Raw genomic sequence first — 22414 nt, 5'->3', positions numbered from 1 at the left:
CACCCTTTGAGTTCAAAGGACCTAGATCTATGCCTTAAAGCGTGTTGCTGTTTTGCCAGTCAGCAAGATGCGGGTAGCATCAGCATGAGATCTTCACACAGGATTGCACACTAAATGTTGCAGCAATTTTTCATGGCAATTGTGCAATTGCTGTGCATCCCCTCTATATAAGTAGGTTGTAAAACTTTGCATTGGTGCCAAATCATTCTCAATTTATTAAAATGGCTGGCCTCACTGGAGTCCTTAGTTTTCAGTCTACACAGGGTCCTCATGACTAAGATGCAGGAAAAAATTGCCTCTCGGGATTGGAAAGACATCCAGTTTTTTAAAACTAAACAAAACAAAGAAACTGTTACACTAAAGACGCTCACAGCAAGAAGTTCTGTAATTATTTTGATTAGTGTCTGCTACAGAGAATAATCCCATGTCACAGCCTCTCCTGAAACACAGTCAGATGTGATCATCTGTATTCATGAGCTGATAAACACCACTACAATAAAATAAACTTTTTGTTTGATATGAAGAATGTTTGTAATTTGCTGAATTTTAGGTTTTGAAGCTTCTTCAGGTTCATCCACCAACCTGACAGTTTCCGTCTCTACCTCAAACTCCACTTCTTTTGTCCTATGAACTCACCTGACTGTTAGAATAGGTCGACACTGCGATGGACATCCTGATTGAGTGGAACTTGAAGCAGCAGACCCTCATTTTGTTATGGCTTGAGTACCTAACCTCATTTGTAACCTAGGTTAGGAATTGCTGAATTGTCTGTGCCAATCCTGAGGGAATGAGAGACATTTCCTGAAGAGTATACTAAGGAGTATACAGGCATTTAATGAGAGGGACACTCTTGGGCAAGTAGCACCTAAACCCACGTTTGCCTATAAGAAACCTGTCTGTCAAAGCAGGAAAATGATGGGATTGAGGGGAAGGAAAGTGTTTGTGGGAAATTGACATAAGGTGATGCAAGACTGCCTGTTCTACTGATTTACAGCTGAAGGTCCAAGGCCAAGAGCAGAGTCAGCTGAAGCAAAGACAATTCTGTTTCTTGGGCACTCTCTTATTGATACCCAGGAGAGCAGGGCAGAATGGGAACAGTAGTCTACTCTGACACATAACTGTAGTCCTAGCTTCTGGCAAGGCATGATGGGAAATAGGGCATATATTACTTACACATGCTTTACCAAAAAGGTAGGAAAGACCTAGCAGAAGCTGTAGTGTATTGTGATACTCTCTCTTTAAAGTTGCTCAAGTGCAATAACCGGAGCCCTACCATTGTGTCTCTGACACATGAGATAGACTGTAAAAGGTGCGCCACCATACACAGTGCTGCCAACTGATTGACAGATCGCATGCCCATCTGAATTCAGTCCTGCCCTGCAGCATCCCAACCCCAGGGGCTTCCAGTCCTTCACTCCTGCACAAGGGTAGCGAGGACTGTAACTTCATTTGTATGAAGCAAGAAAGAGATTCTGCATCAATATCAGAGTGGAATTGCCTGCCTTGTCTAAATGTACTCCAGTTATTCACCTGCTAGGTGTAATTCCTTTGGGACCAAACTGATATATTACTTGCTGGGATTTTTTATAGAAAACTTTCCTGTGAATGACTTGCCATACTCTTGACACAAATTATGATTGACAAATGTCAGACTTTGGCAGGGTACAGTTGTCTGAGACCTCATAAGTGTATTGTCAGCTCTGAATCTACAGTAATGTTACGAATGGCAATAACTAATCAAAATGATCTTCTTCCTAATGAGGAGCCGGTCTGGGTATTGGGGGTTGATTATTCTGTGACAGGTATTCACTGATGAAAGGCACAAAGCTTTGGAGACAAACTTAAAACAATGTGTCTTTATATACATCTCAGGCTGCAGAGAGCAGGAAACTGTTAGAAACTGTTAAAAGCAGGTATCACACTGCAGGATGAGGAGATACAAATAGAAAGCAAAGAAATATGCCTGCTGGGCCAGTGGCTTGAAAATATTCCATCTTGCACGGAGTAAGACTGAGAGATTGTGAAAATGTACAGTAGCTCCTCTGATTTTTATAGTGTTTTAGGGTGATCTTTACTCAGAAGCAACTGATTCATGAAGATCAGTCTGAATAGTAGGTACATTGTATTACAATTAAATTGGAATGTCCCAAACATAGCAACTGATTATTCCATTTTCATTAAAGTATTGGATGTTTTCATCACCACATCTTCTCTGTCTGTTCTAAAAGTCCTGAGCTCAACCAATATTCCAGTATTCACAATCTGCTGGAAGCAGTTCCCATCCCATCCCGTCCCGGCCCTTCCCTCATGCACAATACCAAAAGGCTCCTGCTTGCCTCATTCTTGCATGAATCCTGACAGATATGTGGAGGGGGCTGGTTGCAGCACCAGATACCAGGAGAAGCGGATCTATCCCAGGGGCCTTGCACCAGGCATGGAGAGGGAAGAGCACTGAGCCGAGGTTGGGTCAGGCTGGTCAGTCACCCCCATCCGGGTGTGAGAAAGGAGTATGGCAACATGTGTGTGTGTCACCACTCAATGTGCAAAGCTTAAAAATAAGAAGGTAATTAAAAAGACTCCAGCTACATAATATTTCTTTTACCAGGGGCTCGGTCAACTTGATGCTAATTTGAAAGTTTGTACTGCATAGTTCTGATTGATTGTCATTCAACTCTCTTGAACATAAGTAATTTTACCAGTTGTCCAATACTCAGTATAGGAAAATATGTTCATCCTAAATATGATTTCTTTCCCTTCCACCACCAAGTTTGTTTTAGGAGTTTCTACAATTGTCAAGAAGCTTAAGGATAAAGGTATTTTTCCAGAAATAAAAATAAAGCCAGACAAACAGTTCTTTGTGAAATATACTCTATTAGCTATTACATATCTACTGAAGATCATTTTAAAAAATTCACAATGAAGAGTAACTGTTTTGTGCAAAGAAAAAAAACTATTTTCTAAACAAAATACACAAAGACATCATAAACTGTTAGCCGGATAGAAAGAACCATGTAATAATGAACAGTTGAATAATAAATTAATTTTACTTGAACAGGAAGACTAATTAGCCCAAGAAGGGCATACTGATCATTGTGTATGAAGCCAACATGCAGTGTATATTGCTATATATACACAAATGGAATTTCTACCCTGGAAATATCTTACAGCCTGTTAATTATACAGAGTTCAGCAGTATACCACTTTTTCCCTTTTAAACAAAAATGTATACAAGGAGTTTTACTTATTGATCCAGGAAAAGGCCATGTTCACTACTGACAAGCCATTCAGAAAGCAGGAATTTGTATCTGTGATTTGAGGAGCTTGGAGGTATGCAAGTTTTTCCTCGAGTATTCACTTATAGCCCACTAGGGTACACTTATTTTTGTTCATCTTGCAGAAAAACAAACAGTAGAAATTGGCTGATTTACCACATAACTACTTTTCATAGGCGGGGACAAGGTGGGCGAGGTATTATCTTTTATTTGGACCAATTTCAGCTGAAGATAAGCTCTGTATATAAGCACAACAGCTTGTCTCTCCCACCAACAGAAGTTAGTCTAATAAAAGATATGGTGTTTGTTCCCTACCAAAAAATTATCATATCATTATATGGATAATGAAGAACTTCCACGATTCCACCTCATGCTTTAAAGCATAAGGCAAATACAAACTGCCTGTGATTACAAAAGAAACTAGCCCTAGGGGCATGAAATTACATAATTACCCACTAATTTGTTGCACTTTTCCCTGAACCACCTGATGTTTGCTGCTGTTGGAAAAAAAGAATATCAGACTAGATGGACCACTAGATATTCCAGCACAGCAATTCCTTTGTCCTCATGAAAGATGATTCACCCAAACAGCAGATTTGGGTAGATGATGTAAGGGATATAGTGGGGGGAGGGAGGGAGGAATTAAAAGACCACATACTGCAATGTCCTAAGCCAGAGGTGGGGAATAATTTTTGATGGGGGGTGTGACGGGGCAAACGGCCCCACACTGAAGGGCTGGGAGCAGCCCAGGCCCAGCTGACAGAAAGAGCCCCGCCCCTCCAGCCCTGCTCGGCATGCTCCCAGCAGAGCCAGCATATAAAGGCAGGAGAGGAGGCAGCTGGAGAGTAGGAGGGCCCAGGCCACAACCCCAGTGTTCCAGCAGCAGCTGAGGCCAGAGCGAGGGCCCGCATCAGCCTCCGAGAGTGCAGCCAGCAGCCAACCTCACCTGAGGGACCAGACCACCTACACTGCCAGCCCTGGCCCCGGTAAGGACAGACGCCGAGGCGGACAGACTATGGGGGTGCCAGGGTGTAGGAAGCAGCCCAGAGCAAGGGGTTGCTATCACAGCTCGGCCGGATGCCCCACTGAGCAGGCAGGAGCAAGAGTCCCTGCCTACAGGGCCCTGGGCTGGGACCCGGTGGAGAGAGAGGGCCCGGGTCCCCCCAGTACTCCTTTCCGCACCTGGGCAATCACCCCCAGCCAGGAGAGGCCTTTCCCGGAGGTAGGCCGCAAATACTGTATATGCCCTGATAGAGGGCCTGGACTTTTATGTGGGGACTGCTGGGGTTGTAGTCACTCTGATAGAGCAGGCGACGGGACCGTAAGGGGGGGTGCACCCCATGCTAGGGGTATACCCTGTGATGGGGGGCCACTCCAAGAATTTGGTAAGATCAAGAGCTGCACTCTTCCATGTTATTAATGGAGAAGGTACATGGTCTGGGATGGAGGTTGGGTGTAGAAGGGTTAAGGAATTAGGGTGCAGAAGGGGGTGTCAGATCTGGGAGGGAGTTTGGGTAAAGGAGGGGGTTGTGACCTGCAGCAGGAGACTGGGGTGAAGTAGGGAATGCAGGATTCGGAAAGGAGTATGGGTGCAGGAGAGCATTATGAGCTGGATGAAGGGTGTAAGAGCGGGTGCAGGGTCTGGAAAGGGTTGTGACTTGGAAGAGGAGAGTAGGAGGGGCCAGCAGCCATGCCCAGCAGGTTCCTCACTAAGGTGAGGGCCACGTGTGCTGCTCTGAATGCTACGAGCCTATGGAGATGGGGGAGGAGCATATTGCACACTTCCTGTCCTGAAAATAGGCAGCGCCCATTGGCCAGAAACTGGTCATTGGGAGCTGCATGGTTGTGCTGGGGGTAGTGTGCAAAAGCCTCTTTCCCCTTTCCCCAGGTTTGCAAAGCTCAGAAAGCTGCTCTGAGCAGGATGCAGGGCAGGTAGGGAGCTGGGCTGAGGCTCTCGCAGGCTGGATCCTGCAGCGTGGGTGGGGGTGGGATCTGGCCCACGGGCCATATTTTGCCCACCACTGTCCAGAGCAATAGTTCTGTAAATTGTCACAAAACAAAATACAGTCAACAAAATTACAAAGTTTTTTAGACCAGGCAATCATTAGATTAGAGAAAAAAAGTTTGGACACCATATCAAGCGAACTTCTAATTTCATTTCAAGACATCCTAACTGTAAATTTTGTTTTCTGATTTTTTTTTTAACCAAACTTCTCAAAAACCTGTTTTTGGAACTAAGATATGGCAGGTGAAATTTCAGGAAGAACAGCATTTGGGGGAAAGATGAGGTGTGGGGTTAAAATCTGATTTTATGACAGGAAGATAGTTTTAACTATAATTAGCGAGTAGCAACTGATACTACAGAATGCATACCTTCCAGAGTTACTGCTTAGGATTTGCATTCCTACAAGGAATATATATTCTTTTAAATTAAAGTCCATGTAAATTACATATTGTATTAATTGCTGCACATGTAAGAAAAACAAGTGTTTATTATACACTCTGAAGCAGATCCTAGCTCAGCTAAATTGTTGTAGCTCACCTAATTTCAATGGAACTATGACAGTTGATATCAGCTAGGTGTCTGGCTCTCCATTTAGATACCAGATGTCACATAGATGTTCTGATGCTCTAAAATAGGGCAGGTTAGATAAAGATAAGGAGAGTGACATTGACAGAAAAAGAACACAGTCTTTTCAGGTTTTGAGAGGTCCTGAAAGTTTGCACCAAATGCTAATTCAACTCACAGAATGCCCTGACGTATGCCCTGTGTCATATGAGGAAATACTTACATTCAGTGAAAACTTTGTTGACCCTTTAAAATCACTCTTGCTATTAATGGCAATGGGGAAAAAATCCAAACTGTGCAGACAGACTATTTTTACAGGCAGGAAAATGCACTTAACTTCAGTTATAACATCCCAGGTCTGTTTTGCTTGATCTGAGGGAAAAAATGATATCTAGCACTTTTCATCTTCTGTGCGCTGAAATGACATATTCCCATTTTACAGATAGCAAACTGCAGCTATGGTTATATCTACACTGCTAGGTGATTGTTTTTTTGGGGGGGAAGGTACACAGAGTGCACTCTGCAATTTGAGTACCTTTTTCTGATTCTTTTTTGGAAGAGGCTTTTCCGACATTTGGCCCATCTACACTGGGCCAAATATCGGAAAAACCTCCTCTTTTGCAAGAGCCCTTATTCCTCATAAAATGAGGAATACAGTGATTCTGAAAGAGCGTGTCTGATCTTCTGAAAAAAACTTCAGAAGAGCAGACATGTTCCCTGGATGCAGTGGAGTTTTTCCGGGATACCTCCAGTATCCAAGAAAAACTCCATAGTGTAAACATAGCCTTAAGAGGTTAAGTGACAAGTCCAAAGTCAAAGATATTGCTTCTGTCAGAGCAATGGTTAAGGCTCAGGAGTTCCTTGCTTCCAGTCCTGCATTCACACTAGTTTTCACAAACAGAAGTACTTAGGGGTACACAGGACAAGTCAGACTCCTGAAAGGTGTTCAGTAGTCTGGAAAGGTTGAGAACCATTGCATTAGACCATGCCTGTTTCTCACATTATTTCTTTTTATTTTCCTTTGTGGCTTATATTGAAAACTGTTTGGTCAGAGACTGAACATGTATTGTTTTTCCTGAAACCCTTAACACGTTCAGATAACAAAATGAAGCTGGAATCCCTCTTCAGCTTTGGTGAATCTATGGGTGTGTCTAGACTACATGCCTCCGTCGACGGAGGCATGTAGATTAGCCAGATCGGCAGAGGGAAATGAAGCCGCGATTAAAATAATCGCAGCTTCATTTAAATTTAAATGGCTGCCCCGCTCTACCGATCAGCTGTTTGTCGGCAGATCGGGGCAGTCTGGACGCGACGCACCGACAAAGAAGCCTTTCTTGATCAGCACAGGTAAACCTGGTTTCACGAGGCATACCTGTGCCGATCAAGAAAGGCTTCTTTGTCAGCGCGGCGCGTCCAGACTGCCCCGATTTGCCGACAAACAGCTGATCGGCAGAGCGGGGCAGCCATTTAAATTTAAATGAAGCCGCGATTATTTTAATCACGGCTTCATTTCCCTCTGCCGATCTGGCTAATCTACATGCCTCCGTCGACGGAGGCATGTAGTTTAGACGTACCCTAAATGAGCCATCACTACCCCATGTTTATGGCAAAAGTGTACCTAAACTCTGAGACTGAAGAAATACTCCTTCCATTAATCAACCAACCTCTGGTCAAAACAAAACAAAACTTAAAGTATGCCTTCTGTCTAGACTTTATTCACTTTCCTAGCCCACAGGCTTTTGAACTAATAATGGGAAGGCTAAAGCCATAATAAAGTTTAAGAGTTCTTTCACTAATGAAGTTGCTGAGAGCCAAACAGAGTGGGAATGACAGAAGGAAAGAACCTACCACCCCTTAAATGTGTTTAATCTTTGGGGGCTCCATTCTCCTTTGATATTTTTATTTAAGGTTTTATTTCCTGAAATCTTAAAGTCTGGGATTCATGTACACTTTTGCTGCACTTGAAAGGAAAGACAGGAGAAAATGAGTTATTTCTTGTGGCTTAATTTAAACTTCTTCAGCATGAGTTTCTTCAGTCTCAGAATTTTGATACAGTTTTGCCATAGAGTAGTTGACATAACTGAATCATATTTAAGGTGGTTTGCATACCCCACACACACATCTTCCGCTCTACTCTGCGCTGGTTAGTCCTCAGTTGGAGTATTGTGTCCCGTTCTGGGCACCGCATTTCAAGAAAGATGTGGAGAAATTGGGAAGGGTCCAGAGAAGAGCAACAAGAATGATTAAAGGTCTAGAGAACATGATCTATAAAGGAAGGCTGGAAGAATTGGGTTTGTTTAGTTTAGAAAAGAGAAGACTGAGGGGGGACATGATAGCAGTTTTCAGGTATCTAAAAGGGGTGCCATAAGGAGGAGGGAGAAAACTTGTTCATCTTGGCCTCTGGGGATAGAACAAGAAGCAATGGGCTTAAACTGCAGCAAGGGAGGTTTAGGTTGGACATTAGGAAAAAATTCTTAACTGTCAGGGTAGTCAAATACTGGAATAAATTACCCAGGGAGGTTGTAGAATCCCCATCTGTGGAGATATTTAAGAGTAGGTTAGATAAATGTCTATCAGAGATGGTCTAGACAGTATTTGGTCCTGCCATGAGGGTAGGGGACTGGACTCGATGACCTCTCGAGGTCCCTTCCAGTTCTAGTATTCTATGATATCTGCCCACAATCAGCTGTTTGGGTGTATTAATTCTCCCCCCTACACAAGCACACCCATATAAATCAGTAGTTTGTGTATGTGAATCTCTTATCTAAGATCAGTGGACTAACTCTGAAGTGTGAGGGTATCCTTTCCATGGTAAGATGCACTGGGCTACAAAACAGTTTCCAGTGGCTTCAACATATAGAAGTACTGTGTCAGGGAGTCCTGTTATGTCAGCAGTAAAGTAGTTTGGTACCTATTATAAGCAGTAAATGATGTCTTCATTTTTCACCCTGATTTGATATATTTGTGGTAAACAGGCATTCTGTTCCTCCCCTGGCGATCATCTCATAGACACTCGTGGAGCTATCGATATAAAAGAAATTTTTCAAGTGGCTCAGGAAGATTCAGCTTGTGGACTACATAAAGGCATGAGCGACCCAGACACTTCCTGATACACAACCGACATAGTTGGGCAAGGCTGGCAGGACCTGGAAAATAAGAGAAAAAGAAAAAAATCTATAAGTATACATTAAAAAACTAACAGAATACAAGTGAAGCTTTAAAAATCAGATCAAACCTAACAAATTCCCTTAAATCAAAAGAGAGATTTGAGGGAAAATCCTTTGCTGTGATGTCTCTATTAAATTACAATGTCCCTCCTGTTTGTTTGTTAGTTTGCTATACATTTAAAGAGTCCTTCTCCAGAGCTGAAATACTAATAGCATGGTGTTGAGTGCCAGCTAGATAAGTACCTTAGGAGTCTAAATACATGACTAAACATTAAAACATATAAATACATGTTAGCATTATGGTGAATAGGGGTTCTGTTGGAATGTATGGGTCTCATTCTTATGGGATGAAGAAAAGATGAACCAAAGTACACTTTGGAGATAAAAAGTGAATAGTAGCATTTGTAATGACACAGACAACCCATTAAGGATCCAGATTGTGCTTGTCAGAAAGAAATGTTATCCCATGCAGCATTTCATTTATGACAATCTATAGGCGACATACTTACAAAATTCGTGGTTTGTTTTCAGCTTTCCAGGTGGAATGGTAGCAACCCGTATCAGTAAAAAGTCAACTGGTCAGCTGGTAATAATCAGCAGAGTTATACTGATTACAATGTTGCTGGGCCAGTATTAACCAGCTTTAGATCTGACTCCTGGCTGGAAGGCAAGACTCCTTATAAACTCTTTTGAAGCTGGTCATAACTTCCTTAAAAAAAGATTGCCCATGGGAAGCAGGAGCACACGCGCGCGCACACACACACACAGAGAGAAAATATAAATTTAACTCAATCAGTAGAGGCTCATGCACTAAGCTCCAGAGGTCCCAGGTTTGGTTCTGCATGTTGGTGTTACAAAAGCACTCATCTTACAGGGAACATGGGTCATGGTGATTTTTCTATCACTGCCCATTTTTAAATCAAGATTAGATATTTTCTGAGGCTACATCTACACTGCAGTGACACTTCGGGATACTGGAGGTATCCTGTGTCTTAACAGCAAGCCCGTTATTTTGAAATATAATGGGCTTGCTACTCCAACGTCCCTGTAAACCTCCTTACATGAGGAGTAAGAGATGTTATAGAATAGCAGGTTATTTTGAAATGGACTCGAAATAAGCTACACAATTTGCATAGCTCAAATTGCGTAGCTTATTATGAGCTATGGGTGCAGTGTAAACGCACCCAGAAAGACCTGCTTTAGAAAGTCTTTGGGGGAAATTCAATGGCTTATCGGAGATCAAACTGAATGATCACAATGGACCCTGCTGACCTAAACATCTCTGAAATGTTTGTGCAAACTCCATTCAGATTTTTGAGCTGTTTGCATAACAAAAGAAAAACCATTCATTATACGAGAAACATTAGCCATGAATAAATCAATAATGCTTGAACGTGTTTTGTTCAAACTTGACTTGTTTTATGGAAACTGGTTTAGAAATTTTGACACTGTGAATTCTAAAAGCATTTTCATGCGCACATTCAGACTTGTGTTTCTTCATTTGAGATAAATGGAGAACCATGAAAGCGTGCAAGTATATTAGATCTTTAGCTAATATGGTCATGTGCAAAGGTACCAACTTTGTAATTTGTCAGGCTCTGCCCCAGTCCTTGCCCCAAATTCACCTCTTCCCCCAAACTCCCACACCCCTTTCTTCCTGTGCTCCACCCTCACCCTGCCTCTTAGCACTCCTCTTCCATCCCCACCCCAAACATGCCCCCACCCCACTCCTTCCCCCAAGCATCTCCCCCATGCCGCTTCTTTTGCTTCTCACTTGTGTGCAGCTCTTGACCCAAAAAAAGGTTCCCCACTCCTGCTGTAAGGAAAACAAAGGCTGAATAGCTGATAATAGAAATCAAATAGGATTTGGAGGAAATTTAATAGAAAAGAGGGAAATTTCCATTAAATCTCTCAGTTTATGTCTGGATAGAAAAAGCATTTGAGTAGTAGATTTAGTAACATTATACTTGCTCGTGCCACTATAAACCAGGCCATATAGATAATTTTTGAGTTAGTTCGGATAACCCCAGATATTGTAACAAAAGATATAAAAGTTTCCTACCGTACATGTACAAGTGCTTGACCAGGGTTATAATCACGTTTAAGCTGCAATGATTTTGGATGACTAATAGAAGCTGTGGGTGGAAACCGATCCAATAATGGACTAGGAAGGGAAAGATATTAAGGGGAAATTACATTTCATGAGTGGGTGACATTCACTTCTGTGCAGAAAGCCAACACAAAGGCCAAATACTGTACTTAGGTGGTCAAACCAGGTCTTAAGCCAATGGATAGGCCCTCTGAGTGGGGTGAATTTCATCTAGTCTGTCTAAGGTGGCTGTATTAGTGTATATATCATCAATAAACAAAGAGCCAGACTCACTTGCAGACTTACACTGTCATGAGCCAGAGTAGGTCTTTACATGGGAGCTATTGTTGGAAAACCTGCCCGGGGAGAGCCTGGAGCAAGGCAAAAGAGCCACAGCCTGAGTTTCACTGTGTTGAAAGAGGTAGGAAGGGGTCAGCAGGGCCCCACAAACAGACAGTGCTAGCTAAGCAGAACACATAGAAGCTCTTATAATTACCACTTTCCCTCCCTTGCGGGGCAGTGGGCCTATCGACACTTCCCTGCAAGAGCCCTAATGAGAGTACAGAGAAAGAAATGACAGTAAAGGTGAGTGAAGTACAGACATGTCTTGCACCAGCACTGCCTACAACTGACAAGAAAGACAGAGCAGAGCATGAAGAGTGCACAACTACTTTTCAAGGGTCTAAGGCAATTGAGCTTGTTAAAGTAAAGCCTCTAAAACACTTAATGTAGTGACAGGAGTGATTCCTATTGGGATGGGCACATCCCAGAACTTTCCTATTAGTTTCTAAATGGCCTGATCTTATAGGCACTGAAATCAATAGAAATTCTGTTTCTGGTTCATAGAAAAGTCACCTTGTTACAGGATGAAATGCTGTAGAGATACAGAAGCACAACAATTCTCTAATTGTATTGATTCATAAAGGCCCTGTTCTCATTGAAACTAAGCTCTTTATACCAGTGGCTCTCAACCAGGCATACTTGAACCTTTGGGGGTACACAGACATTTTCTGGGGGGAGGCATCAACTCATCTACAGCCGCTCCCTGAGTTACAAACGGTCGAGTTACGACCGTTTGCACTTACGACCAAAGCTCCCATGGAGCAGTCGTAAAGGCAGTCCCCGAGTTACGAACGCAACCCGCACTTACGAACAGCGCGGTCGTGTGTAACTCAATGGGGTCCGAATTACGAACGGATTGAGTTACGGCCAAATGTTTGTTCCGTAACTTATTCGTAACTCGGGGAGAGGCTGTAGATATTTGGCTAGTTTTACAACAGGCTACATAAACAGCACTAGTAAAGTCAGCACAAACTGAACTTTCATACAATTTGTGTGTACTGCTCTACATCATATGTCTATATGGTAACATAAGGTGTAGACACAAAACTCACATCTAATGTAATTAATTGATGCATGCAAGCACATTAATTAGGTTGAAGTTGTCATAGTGCCTATGTAGTTGTGATGTAAAAGTTGATAGATTTTTAAAAGGAGGAGCTGGAAGCAGCAATCATGGCAACAGTGAACATTGTAAGAAATTGAAAATTACTGAAAAAACCCCATAATCAGATTTGCAAGGAATATATTGCTTTTGGATTCACATTCTTGAATTGCAATCCACCTCAAGCATTGTGTGTCATTTGCATAGAAACACTGATTAAAAAAAACAGTATAAAGGCAGCATATTTGGAAGGACATTTGAAGGCAAAACACCTTGTACATGCAGTTGAGCCAGTTTTCAAAGAAAGCTCTAAGTTCCAGACATGCCAGCTACAAATGAAAAAAAGCTTCCACTAGCTTTACAAAAAGCACTCAAAATTTTGCATGCTGTCTCTCTTCTTGTAACAAAATCAAAGATGCCAAATACAGTTGCAGGAGATCTGATTCTGCCTGCCGCTGTGGTGCTTGCAGAAAACATACTTTATAAAAAAAAGCAGTCGACACCCTCAAAATGGTAGTACCCTTATCAAATGACACTATATGTCATAGAACTGAAGAAATGGAAAAGGATAGTCTCTAAATTTGTGGAGAAAATTAAAAAGGCCAAAACATTTGTCCTTCAATTTGAGTCCCCAGATGTTAGTGGAGAAGCTCAGCTGATTGCTTATGTTCGATACCTTGAAAACACTGATATCAACATATTGCCTTTATACTTTTGCAAAACAATATCAGCTGCAGCGGACATTTCTAAACTGATTTTTTATTTCTAAACATGATTTGTGTTGGAATGTATGCAAATTTCTCTGCACCAATGGGGCTGCTGCAGTGTCTGGGAAAGCAAAGGGACTTGTAAGTAGGAACAGGAAAGAAAGTCCTGCTTAGTAGTGGGTGCTTTTTACCATACACAGAAAGGCACTTGCTGCAAAGGATGAGTTCTCAGCTGCATGAAGTTTGAAATGAATCTGTCAAAAACTCAACTACATCAAGCCCAGGCCACTCAGTGCTCACCTGTTTCATGCTCTGTGTGAAGAGATGAAGTCAGAACATCAACTGTTGCTTCACACAGGTTCACTGACTTTCAAGAAGGAAAATACTTGACGGAGTGTTTGAATTATGCACAGAATTTCACAGGTTTCTTTCTGAACATTCATCCCCTCTTACCTCTTGTATTTGACAATACTGTGTAGTTAGCTCAGTTTGCCTACCCTGCAAATATATTGAGCAAGCTGAATGATGTAAATTTGTCCATGCAAGGCTATGACACTAATGTTCTGAATCTCTAGGATAAAGTGAATGCTTTTACCAAGAAAATTGAACTCTAGATGCCCAAATGTAGAGACAAAGTCTTCACACCTATTTTCCACTCCTTCACATGTATGTCACAGATGTAGGCACGGGGGAAATTGAGCAAAGCAAAGTTAAAAAAATAACAGTAGATCATTTAGACCACTTGACTTCTGAATTCAAGTCATATTTCCCCAACATTCAACATCATTCAGCTCAACACAACTGGGTAAGAAACCCATTCATTTTGTCAGAGATTAACTGCAATAACCTCTCTGACTGTCAGTAAGAACATCTTCTTGAGGGGTTGTAAAGACCATAGTCTGCAAATGAAGTTTAATGACTCCACTCTAATCCAGTTCTGGCATTTTGTACAGAAAATCTACACTGACCTTGGCAATACTGCTTTGGATGTTCTGTTACATTTTGGGTCATATTATGGTGAAGTCTCATTTTCTGCTATGATTGCCATCAAAATGAAAAGTAGGCATAGACTCAATGTGGAGAGAAACTTAATTGTTGCTGTCACAGTGTGCTGTAACACTTTTGTATATGATGTCTGATTTTGTAAGAGTTGTGAAATTTAAATTATGCAAGACAAATAAGACTCCTGAAAGAAGTGTCTGGGAAGGATGAGAACCGCCGCTCTTCACTAATCGTATGTTAATGGAATAGAATGCTAACCATATAATACTGAAAAAACAACAACAAATGGTCTGGTAGCACTTTATAGACTAACAAAACATGTAGATGGTATCATGAGTTTTCGTGGGCACAGTCCACTTCCTCAGATGACCAGAGTTATGAGTTTGGGATGTGAACACTAAATAAATAGGAGAGGGGAAGAGGAGTGGGGGGGAAAGAATAAGGGAAGGGGTGTGAGAGACAGGGCATCAGTAAGTATCTGGAGAATGGTTACTTAAACCTAAGCAGATAAAAATCAAAGTCAATAGATAGATTCCCATGTCAGGAAGGATACTACTCAGAGAGCTGTTAGCACCTTCAATGGTTGTTAAATTGGTAATGTCCTAACCAATCTTTATCACGACTGAGTCCATTAGCATGTGAATTGAATTTGTGGATGAACTGTAATTCCAATGCTTCCCTGTGGATCTGGCTCGTAGAGTTGGTTTGTGACAAGACAGCTACTTGGAGATCTGTCATAGTATGATTTGGAAGGTTAAAATGTTCACCAATAGGTTTCTATACGTTTCCTTTACGTATATCTGATTTGTGTCCACTGATTCTTTCCCACAGAGACTGTCCAGTTTGTTCAATATATATAGCAGTGCGGCACTGCTGGCATTTGATGGCATAAATCAAATTACTGGATGTGCAGTCAAATGACCTTTTGATTTTGTGGCTTATGTTGTTTGCTCCAGTGATGAATTCACCAGTATAGATATAAGCGGCGAGGAGTCCTGTGGCACCTTATAGACTAACTGAAGTGTTGGAGCATAAGCTTTCATGGGCAAAGACCCACTTCGTCAGATGCATGTGACGAAGTGGGTCTTTGCCCACAAAAGCTTATGCTCAAACACTTCAGTTAGTCTATAAGGTGCCACAGGACTCCTCGCCGCTTTTGCAGATCAGACTAACATAGCTACCCCTCTGATACTTGACAGTATAGATATGTGGGCAGAGTTGGCATCTCTTTTGGTTGCATGGCTGTGTTCCAGGAGGCTTATGATGTGGTTGTGTGGTATGGTTACCAGAAAGAATACATTTCAGGTTAGGGGGTTGTCTCTGTAAGCAAGAATAGGTTTTTCTCCCAAGGCCTCTGAGAGTGAGGGATCATTTTCCAAGATGGGTTGTAGATTGTGTATAATGCGTTGGAGGGGTCTGAGTTGTGGACTGTAGGTAACAACAAGAGGAGTTCTGTTATTTTCTCTTTTGGGTCTGTCTTGAAGTAGTTCATGTCTGGGTACTTTTTTGGCTCTGTACATTTGTTTTTTCACTTTTCCAGGTGGGTATTTCAGTTTTAGGAATGCTCTTAAAGATCCTGTAGGTGATTGTCTCTGTCTGTGGAGTCAGAGCAAATCTGGTTGTATCGTAGGGCTTGGCTGTATACAATCAACTGAGAAATGTGTCTGGGATGGAAGCATGAAGGTAAATGTAGTGGTTGATGGGTTTCCAATATAGGATGGTGGAAATTTGTCCATTATTTAACTGTACTGTAGTGTCCAGGAAGTGGATTTCTCGTGTGGACTGGTCCAGGCTGAGGTTTATATTAGGGTGGAAGTTGAAATCCTTGTGGAATTCTTCAAGAGTCTCTTTTCCATGGGTCCATATCATGAAGATGTCATTGATGTAGCGTAAGTAAAGTAGAGGTGTTAGGGGGCGAGAGCTGAGGAAACATTGTTCAAGGTCAGCCATAAAGATGTTGGCATATTGTGGTACCATGTGGGTACCCATGGCTGTGCCGCTGACTTGGAGATAGAAATTGTCTCTGAATTGGAAGTAGTTGTGGGTGAGGACAAAGTCACAGAGCTCTGTAATCAGGTGTGCAGTGTTATCGGGGATGGTGTTCTTGGTAGCCGGTAATCCATCTTCATGTGGAATGTTGGTGTAAAAGGTTTCTACACCCATGGTGGCTAGGACGGAATTTTCAAGAAGACTACTGATGTTGTGGAGTTTCCTCAGGAAGTCAATGGTATCGCGAAGATAGCTAGGAGTGCTGGTAGCATAGGGTCTGAGGAGGGAGTCGATATAGCTCGATAATCCTGTGGTAAGTGTGCCGATGATGGGCCGTCCGGGATTACCAGGTTTGTGTATTTTGGGTAGTAGATAGAAAGTTCCTGGTCCGGGATTTGGGGGGGGGGCGGTTAGCATAAATTTGTTCCTGAGCAGCATCAGGGAGTGTCATGAGCAGTTATTTTTCATGGTTTTTTTATATTCCTTAGTGGGGTCACAGGAGAGAGGCCTGTAGAATCTGGTATTGGTGAGTTGTCTGTTCACCTCCTGTTCATAATCTGTCTTGTTCATGGTGACTCCTTTGTCGGCCTCTTTGAGTATGATTTTAGGATTGGTTTTGAGGCTGTGAATAGCATTGTGTTCTGCATGACTGAGGTTGTACGTTATATGTTGTTTGCTGATAATGTCAGCTTGAGCGCATTTGAGGAAACAGTCAATGTAGAAATCAAGACTTTCATTATGTCCATTGGTGGGGATCCACATAGAAGCATTCCTCTTGTGGGATTGATGGAGGGGAGCAATGAGATCAGTATGTTGTATATCAGTGTGTTGGAAATACTCCTTCAGGCGGAGGCGGCAAAATAAGATTCCAGAAACCCACAGAACTGAATCATATTTGTGGGGATGGTGGGGCAGAAGGAAAGTCCACGGGATAGGACAGATTCTTCTGCTGGGCTGAGAGAGTGATTAAATACTGTTCAGCCACTAGGTGGTGCCATGTATAACAGACATTTTCAGAACATATACTAACCATTGAGCAGTCTGTTAAATTGTTGTAAAGAGAACACATCACTGGTGTATCTCTCCGAGAAGGAAGGTTCTGAAGCTTATGGGAAAGTCAGTGGATGTGATATACCTTGACTTTAGCAAGGCTTTTGATATGGTCTCCCACAATATTCTTGCCAGCAAGTTAAGGGAATGTGGATTGGGTAAATAGACGGTAAGATGAATAGAAAGCTGGCTGGAAGGTCAGGCCCAGCGGCTAGTGATCAATGGCTCGATGTCAGGATGGCAGTCAGTTTCTAGCGGAGTGCCCCAAGGTTCGGTTCTGGGACTGGTTTTGTTCAACATCTTTATTAATGACCTGGATGAGGGGATGGATTGCACCCTTAGCAAGTTTGCGGATGACACTAAGCTAGAAAGGAGGTAGATATGCTGGAGGGCAGGGATAGAGTCCATAGTTACTTAGACTAATTGAAGGATTGGGCCACAAGAAATTTGATGAGGTTCAGCAAGGACAAGTGTAGAGTCCTGCACTTGGGATGGAAGAATCCCAAGCATTGTTACAGGCTGGGCACTGAATGGCTAAGTAGCAGTTCTGCAGAAAAAGACCTGGGGTTTACAGTGGGTGAGAAGCCGGATATGAGTCAACAGTGTGCCATTGTAGCCAAGAAGGCTAATGGCATATTAGGTTGCATTAAGAGGAGCATTGCCAATAGATCTAGAAATGTGATTATTCCTCCTTATTTGGCTCTGGTGAAGCCACATCTGGAGTATTGTGTCCATTTCTGGGCCCCCAATTACAGGAAGGATGTGGATGTATTGGAGAGGGTCCAACAGAGAGTGACCAAAATGATTAGGGGGCTGGAGCATATGCCCTACAAGGAGAGGCTGAGGGAGTTGGGTCTATTTAGTTTGCAGAGGAGAAGAGTGAGGGGGGATTTGATAGCAGCCTTCAACTTCCTTAAGGGAGGTTCCAAAGAGGATAGAGAAAGGCTATTTACAGTAGTGATGGGTGGCAGAACAAGGAACAATGGTCTCAAGTTGTGGTGGGAGAGGTCCAGGTTGGATATTAGGAAAAACTATTTCACTAGGAGGGTAGTGAAGCACTGGAATGAGTTACCTAGGGAAGTAGTGGAGTCTCCGTCCCTAGAGGTGTTTAAGTCTCGGCTTGACAAAGCCCTGGCTAGGTTGATTTAATTGGGATTGGTCTTGCCTTGGGCAGGGGGCTGGACTTGATGGTCTTCTGAGGTCTCTTCCAGCTCTATGGTTCTATAATTATATGATTCTATGATTCTGCAAGCCAAGCCATACATGATACAAGAGCCTGACCTGCTAGTAGCAGGTCTGCAACCTAACATGTACTAACTAGAAGTACATGACATAGTATAAAGGGGCACTCATGTAAAGAAGAATCAGGCTTAAAATGCTAGAGTATTTCCTAATTAGTTAACCCACTGAATCCCCATAGGTGCACAGAGAAACTGATCCCTTCACATTCACAGACAGAAAGTTCAATAGACTAAAAATATTTGGCACTCACAGGGATGCTGTTAGATAAATTAAGAAAGAAGCAAAAATAACATGGGGCAGAAGGGTTGGGTGTTGGCTATATTTGTCCCAATTAACAGGCTTAAGTAAGGGACTTGTTCCATTAGCAGTTGATGTAGCTGCTAATGTATGCATCTGATCTCCTGTCAGTTTCAAGCATGTTGTATTCCAGTTGTATTACTACTTGTACCTTTTTCATTTTTTCTTTGATCAGGCAAGTTGGAGGTGCAAAAATGTAGTTGGGTTTTTATGACACTAAGCACCCTTCGATTCATGCCCCACACACCATTGTAATGATCTTTCTAACAAATATGCCTCCTGGAGTATCATTTTATCTTCCCACAAAGGTAATGAAGGTCTAATTTTTACCTGTTAGATAAATAAAGCCGCTAAAATAACAAATGAGGAAGGAAGCACCAGGTTCTTTCTTCCACAATCCAACTCCATGTTGCCTTTCTCGATGTTTGAATAAATTTGACTTTGAAAGGGAAACCTCACAAAATCAATTGCAAATGTTTCCTGGTCTATAAAGACAAGGAAGTTAATCCTCAAATGATAAACAATTGAATCAACTGATCATGTGTGATGTTATTGTATTATAGGTGTTTATAGAGCAACGTCTTTTCTAAAAGCTAATACACACTGGTAATCAATATCACAGTGGGCTTGCCTGTACCACCAAGTTTTGTGGCCAAAATTGCCTTTTGAAGACAAAACAGTGAGAACACACACACTGTAATGTAACTTTTGTTAGGAAAAATGCGCCTTTTCAGAGACAATAAAACTTCCATCCCTACAAGAAACGTTTCTCTTTTCTCTTCTCTTTATTGCCAACAAACAGCCAATACAGACTCTGCTGTCTGACTGGCGACAGAATGGACTTCCACCTGTAACCCACAATGCCTGCCTTCCGCTTAGTGTTTAATCTCTGCTGCCCTGCAGGCATTCATCCCTCCCGTTTCAAACCTCCGGGAAGTATCTGCTGGTTGCATGTGCTACCCTGTTTGCAGAACAAGCAAAGAGCAAATCATTGGAATGCTCCTGTTCTGCCCTTCACTCTAGGAACACAGAAGTTGGCAGACTGCTGCTGCAGGAAATCGGAGAGGGACACACTCCTCTTCTGCTTTAAGCAAAATGCAGGACAATGTAGCACTTTAAAGACTAACAAGATGGTTTATTAGATGATGAGCTTTCGTGGGCCAGACCCACTTCCTCAGATCAAATAGTGGAAGAAAGTAGTCACAACCATATATACCAAAGGATACAATTAAAAAAAATGAACAAATATGAAAAGGACAAATCACATTGCAGAACAGAAAGGGGATGCGGGGGGGTGGGAAGGGGGAGGAAGGAAGGTAAGTGTCTGTGAATTGCTGATATTAAAGGTAGGGAGAGTGGGATGTTTGTGAGTTAATGGTATTACAGGTGATAATTGGGGAAACTGTCTTGGTAATGGGTGAGAAAGTTCAAAGTCTTGTTAAGTCCTTGTTGGCAAGTGTCGAATTTTAACATGAATGACAGTTCAGAGGATTCCCTTTCAAGTGCAGATGTAAAAGGTCTTTGTAGCAGAATGCAGGTGGCTAAGTCATTTAGAGAGTGTCCTTTCTGGTTAAAGTGGCAAGAAACTGTTTTCTCTTTGTGATCTTGTCTGATATCTGTTTTGTGGGCATTAATCCTTTGGCGAAGTGTCTGAGATGTTTGTCCAACGTACATAGCAGACGGACACTTTCGGCACATGATAGCATAGATTATATTTCTGGATGCGCAGGAATATGTGTTCTCACTTGGTTAGGTCCAATAATGGTATCAGCAGAATGAATATGTGGACAAAGCTGGCAACGGGGTTTGTTGCAAGGGAAGGTACCAGGGTTGGTATTAGTGTGGTATGTCCTGTGGTGGTTGGTAAGAATCATCTTGAGGTTAGGTGGTTGTCTATAGGAGACTATGGGTCTGTCTCCCAGAGCCATACTCAAAGTTTTATTTTGTATTTTCTAGGTAGACAGTGGAAACATGCATAGAGATCCTTGGCCAGGCTGTTTCACAAGGAAAGATTGGGTATGATGCCAGTTACAGAAATAAACATATCTTGGAGGAGAAGAAAAATACTGAGCTCAGAACACAGAAAGAAATCAGAGCAATTGAATTTTGGTAAAATAAGGAACTTTTATCATCTTGCTGGAATTTGAGAAAATAGCTGAGGATTAGATGAAAGCTATTAGCGGACCAACAGTTAGGAAGGGCTCTAATGAAGATTTTGAATGCTACAGATCACTAGGCCTAGCCTATTAAATTAGTAGGTACCCAAATAGCTTTCCTCAGATGAAAATGTGCTATAAAACAGTATAACTAAGGGAAAGAATAATTCAGCTCACCATGCATGTATTTTAGAGCTACTATTATTAGTTGTACAGAGCCTTAGATGTGCGTTTGACTTTACAAAAAACAAGTAGAAATAGAGTTTCTACTCTCCAGAAATGAGTAGTCCCATGCAACCTTAGTGACTAACAAAAATATATATAGGATCATATAAAACCCACTACCTCAGACGATGAGTTGGAGTGGAAACACTACTCTCCATAGTTAGATAAACTTATGGAGGCTAAAAACATTATGGCAAGAATTCTCCATGAGAGGAAGGTGCAAGATGAGCTAGATAAAATATTGGCATGTCTTTAGTGGAAAGGATTTTTATACACAGATTTTTTTAAATGGTACCAGAAATACTCTGAGACACTGCAGGTAAATTAGGAAGGCTCATTTTTATAACGGTATGCTTTGTGAAGCTTCATGAAACAGCAGTGACCAGAGAAGCTGAATAACTCACTGGATTTAAGTTCCTCTTTCTCATTGTAGCCAAGTTATACACATTCATGTAGCTGTTTATGCCAGGAGCTGCATATAAGTTCCATTACATCCATTGATGTGTACATTTCATTGGGATTTCTGGTTTGTATGCAAAATAGCTGCTTGCTTGTTGACTCATATAAGGTTGATAACAACAGTAATAGATACAATACCTGATGCTTATTTATAGCATCTCTTACCCATAGCTTTCCAAGCATTTTACAGAGGCAGATAAATACTATCCTTATTCAACTGATGGGAAACTGAGGATTAAAGGATCCATTAAAACTAGGATCATTATATAGACATCATATTGCCTGCCATCGTATAGGCAGTCAATAACAAAGCTAAGCACTGAAGTGAGGTCTCTCAACTCTTATTCCTATGCCCTGACAGCTAGACTTGAAACATCATGGAGAATCTCAGAGAACTAACAGAGGGAGCTGCTGTGTATGGAAAAGCAAAATAATAAACATGAAAAATACTTACAAAATGGAAATAAAAAATTGTCCAATTAAAGCAAAAAGAACCATTACCTTCCCGAAGCAAGAGCACCTTTCCCATTTTGCTGTTGGGGGCTGCCAGATCCAGGGCACATTTGAATTCCGCATTTCTGCATGTCATGCTAGCACCATAGTCTATTAACAAGTTGGCTACTTCTGCACTGGATTTCCTAACTGCAGCATGGAGTGGGGTGTCCAATCGTTTACCCAAGTCAACACTGGCTCCTTCAAAACACACAGATAAGAATAGACCAGGAAAAAAGCATGGAAACACATGA

At 41.9% G+C, this 22414-nt stretch overlaps 1 protein-coding gene across 3 annotated transcripts in view; it reads right to left on the bottom strand.

Moving 5' to 3' along the window:
* Positions 1-7359: 7359 nt before the first annotated feature.
* ASB11 (ankyrin repeat and SOCS box containing 11) overlaps positions 7360-22414 on the bottom strand; it is a 31650-nt gene continuing 16595 nt past the window's right edge. For all 3 annotated transcript variants that reach the window (XM_025184500.2, XM_006122821.4, XM_025184499.2), the window contains 2 exons: positions 22170-22361; positions 7360-8987 (listed from right to left, as the gene is read on the bottom strand). In XM_025184500.2, the coding sequence (XP_025040285.2) occupies positions 8863-8987; positions 22170-22361 (317 nt within the window). In that variant the 3' untranslated portion in view covers positions 7360-8862. The remainder of the gene's footprint in view (positions 8988-22169; positions 22362-22414) is intronic.

Source organism: Pelodiscus sinensis, chromosome 1 (genome assembly GCF_049634645.1).
Source record: "Pelodiscus sinensis isolate JC-2024 chromosome 1, ASM4963464v1, whole genome shotgun sequence".
In the NCBI taxonomy this organism is placed as follows: Eukaryota; Metazoa; Chordata; order Testudines; family Trionychidae; genus Pelodiscus; species Pelodiscus sinensis.
This window is presented reverse-complemented; position numbering and strand designations above follow the sequence as displayed.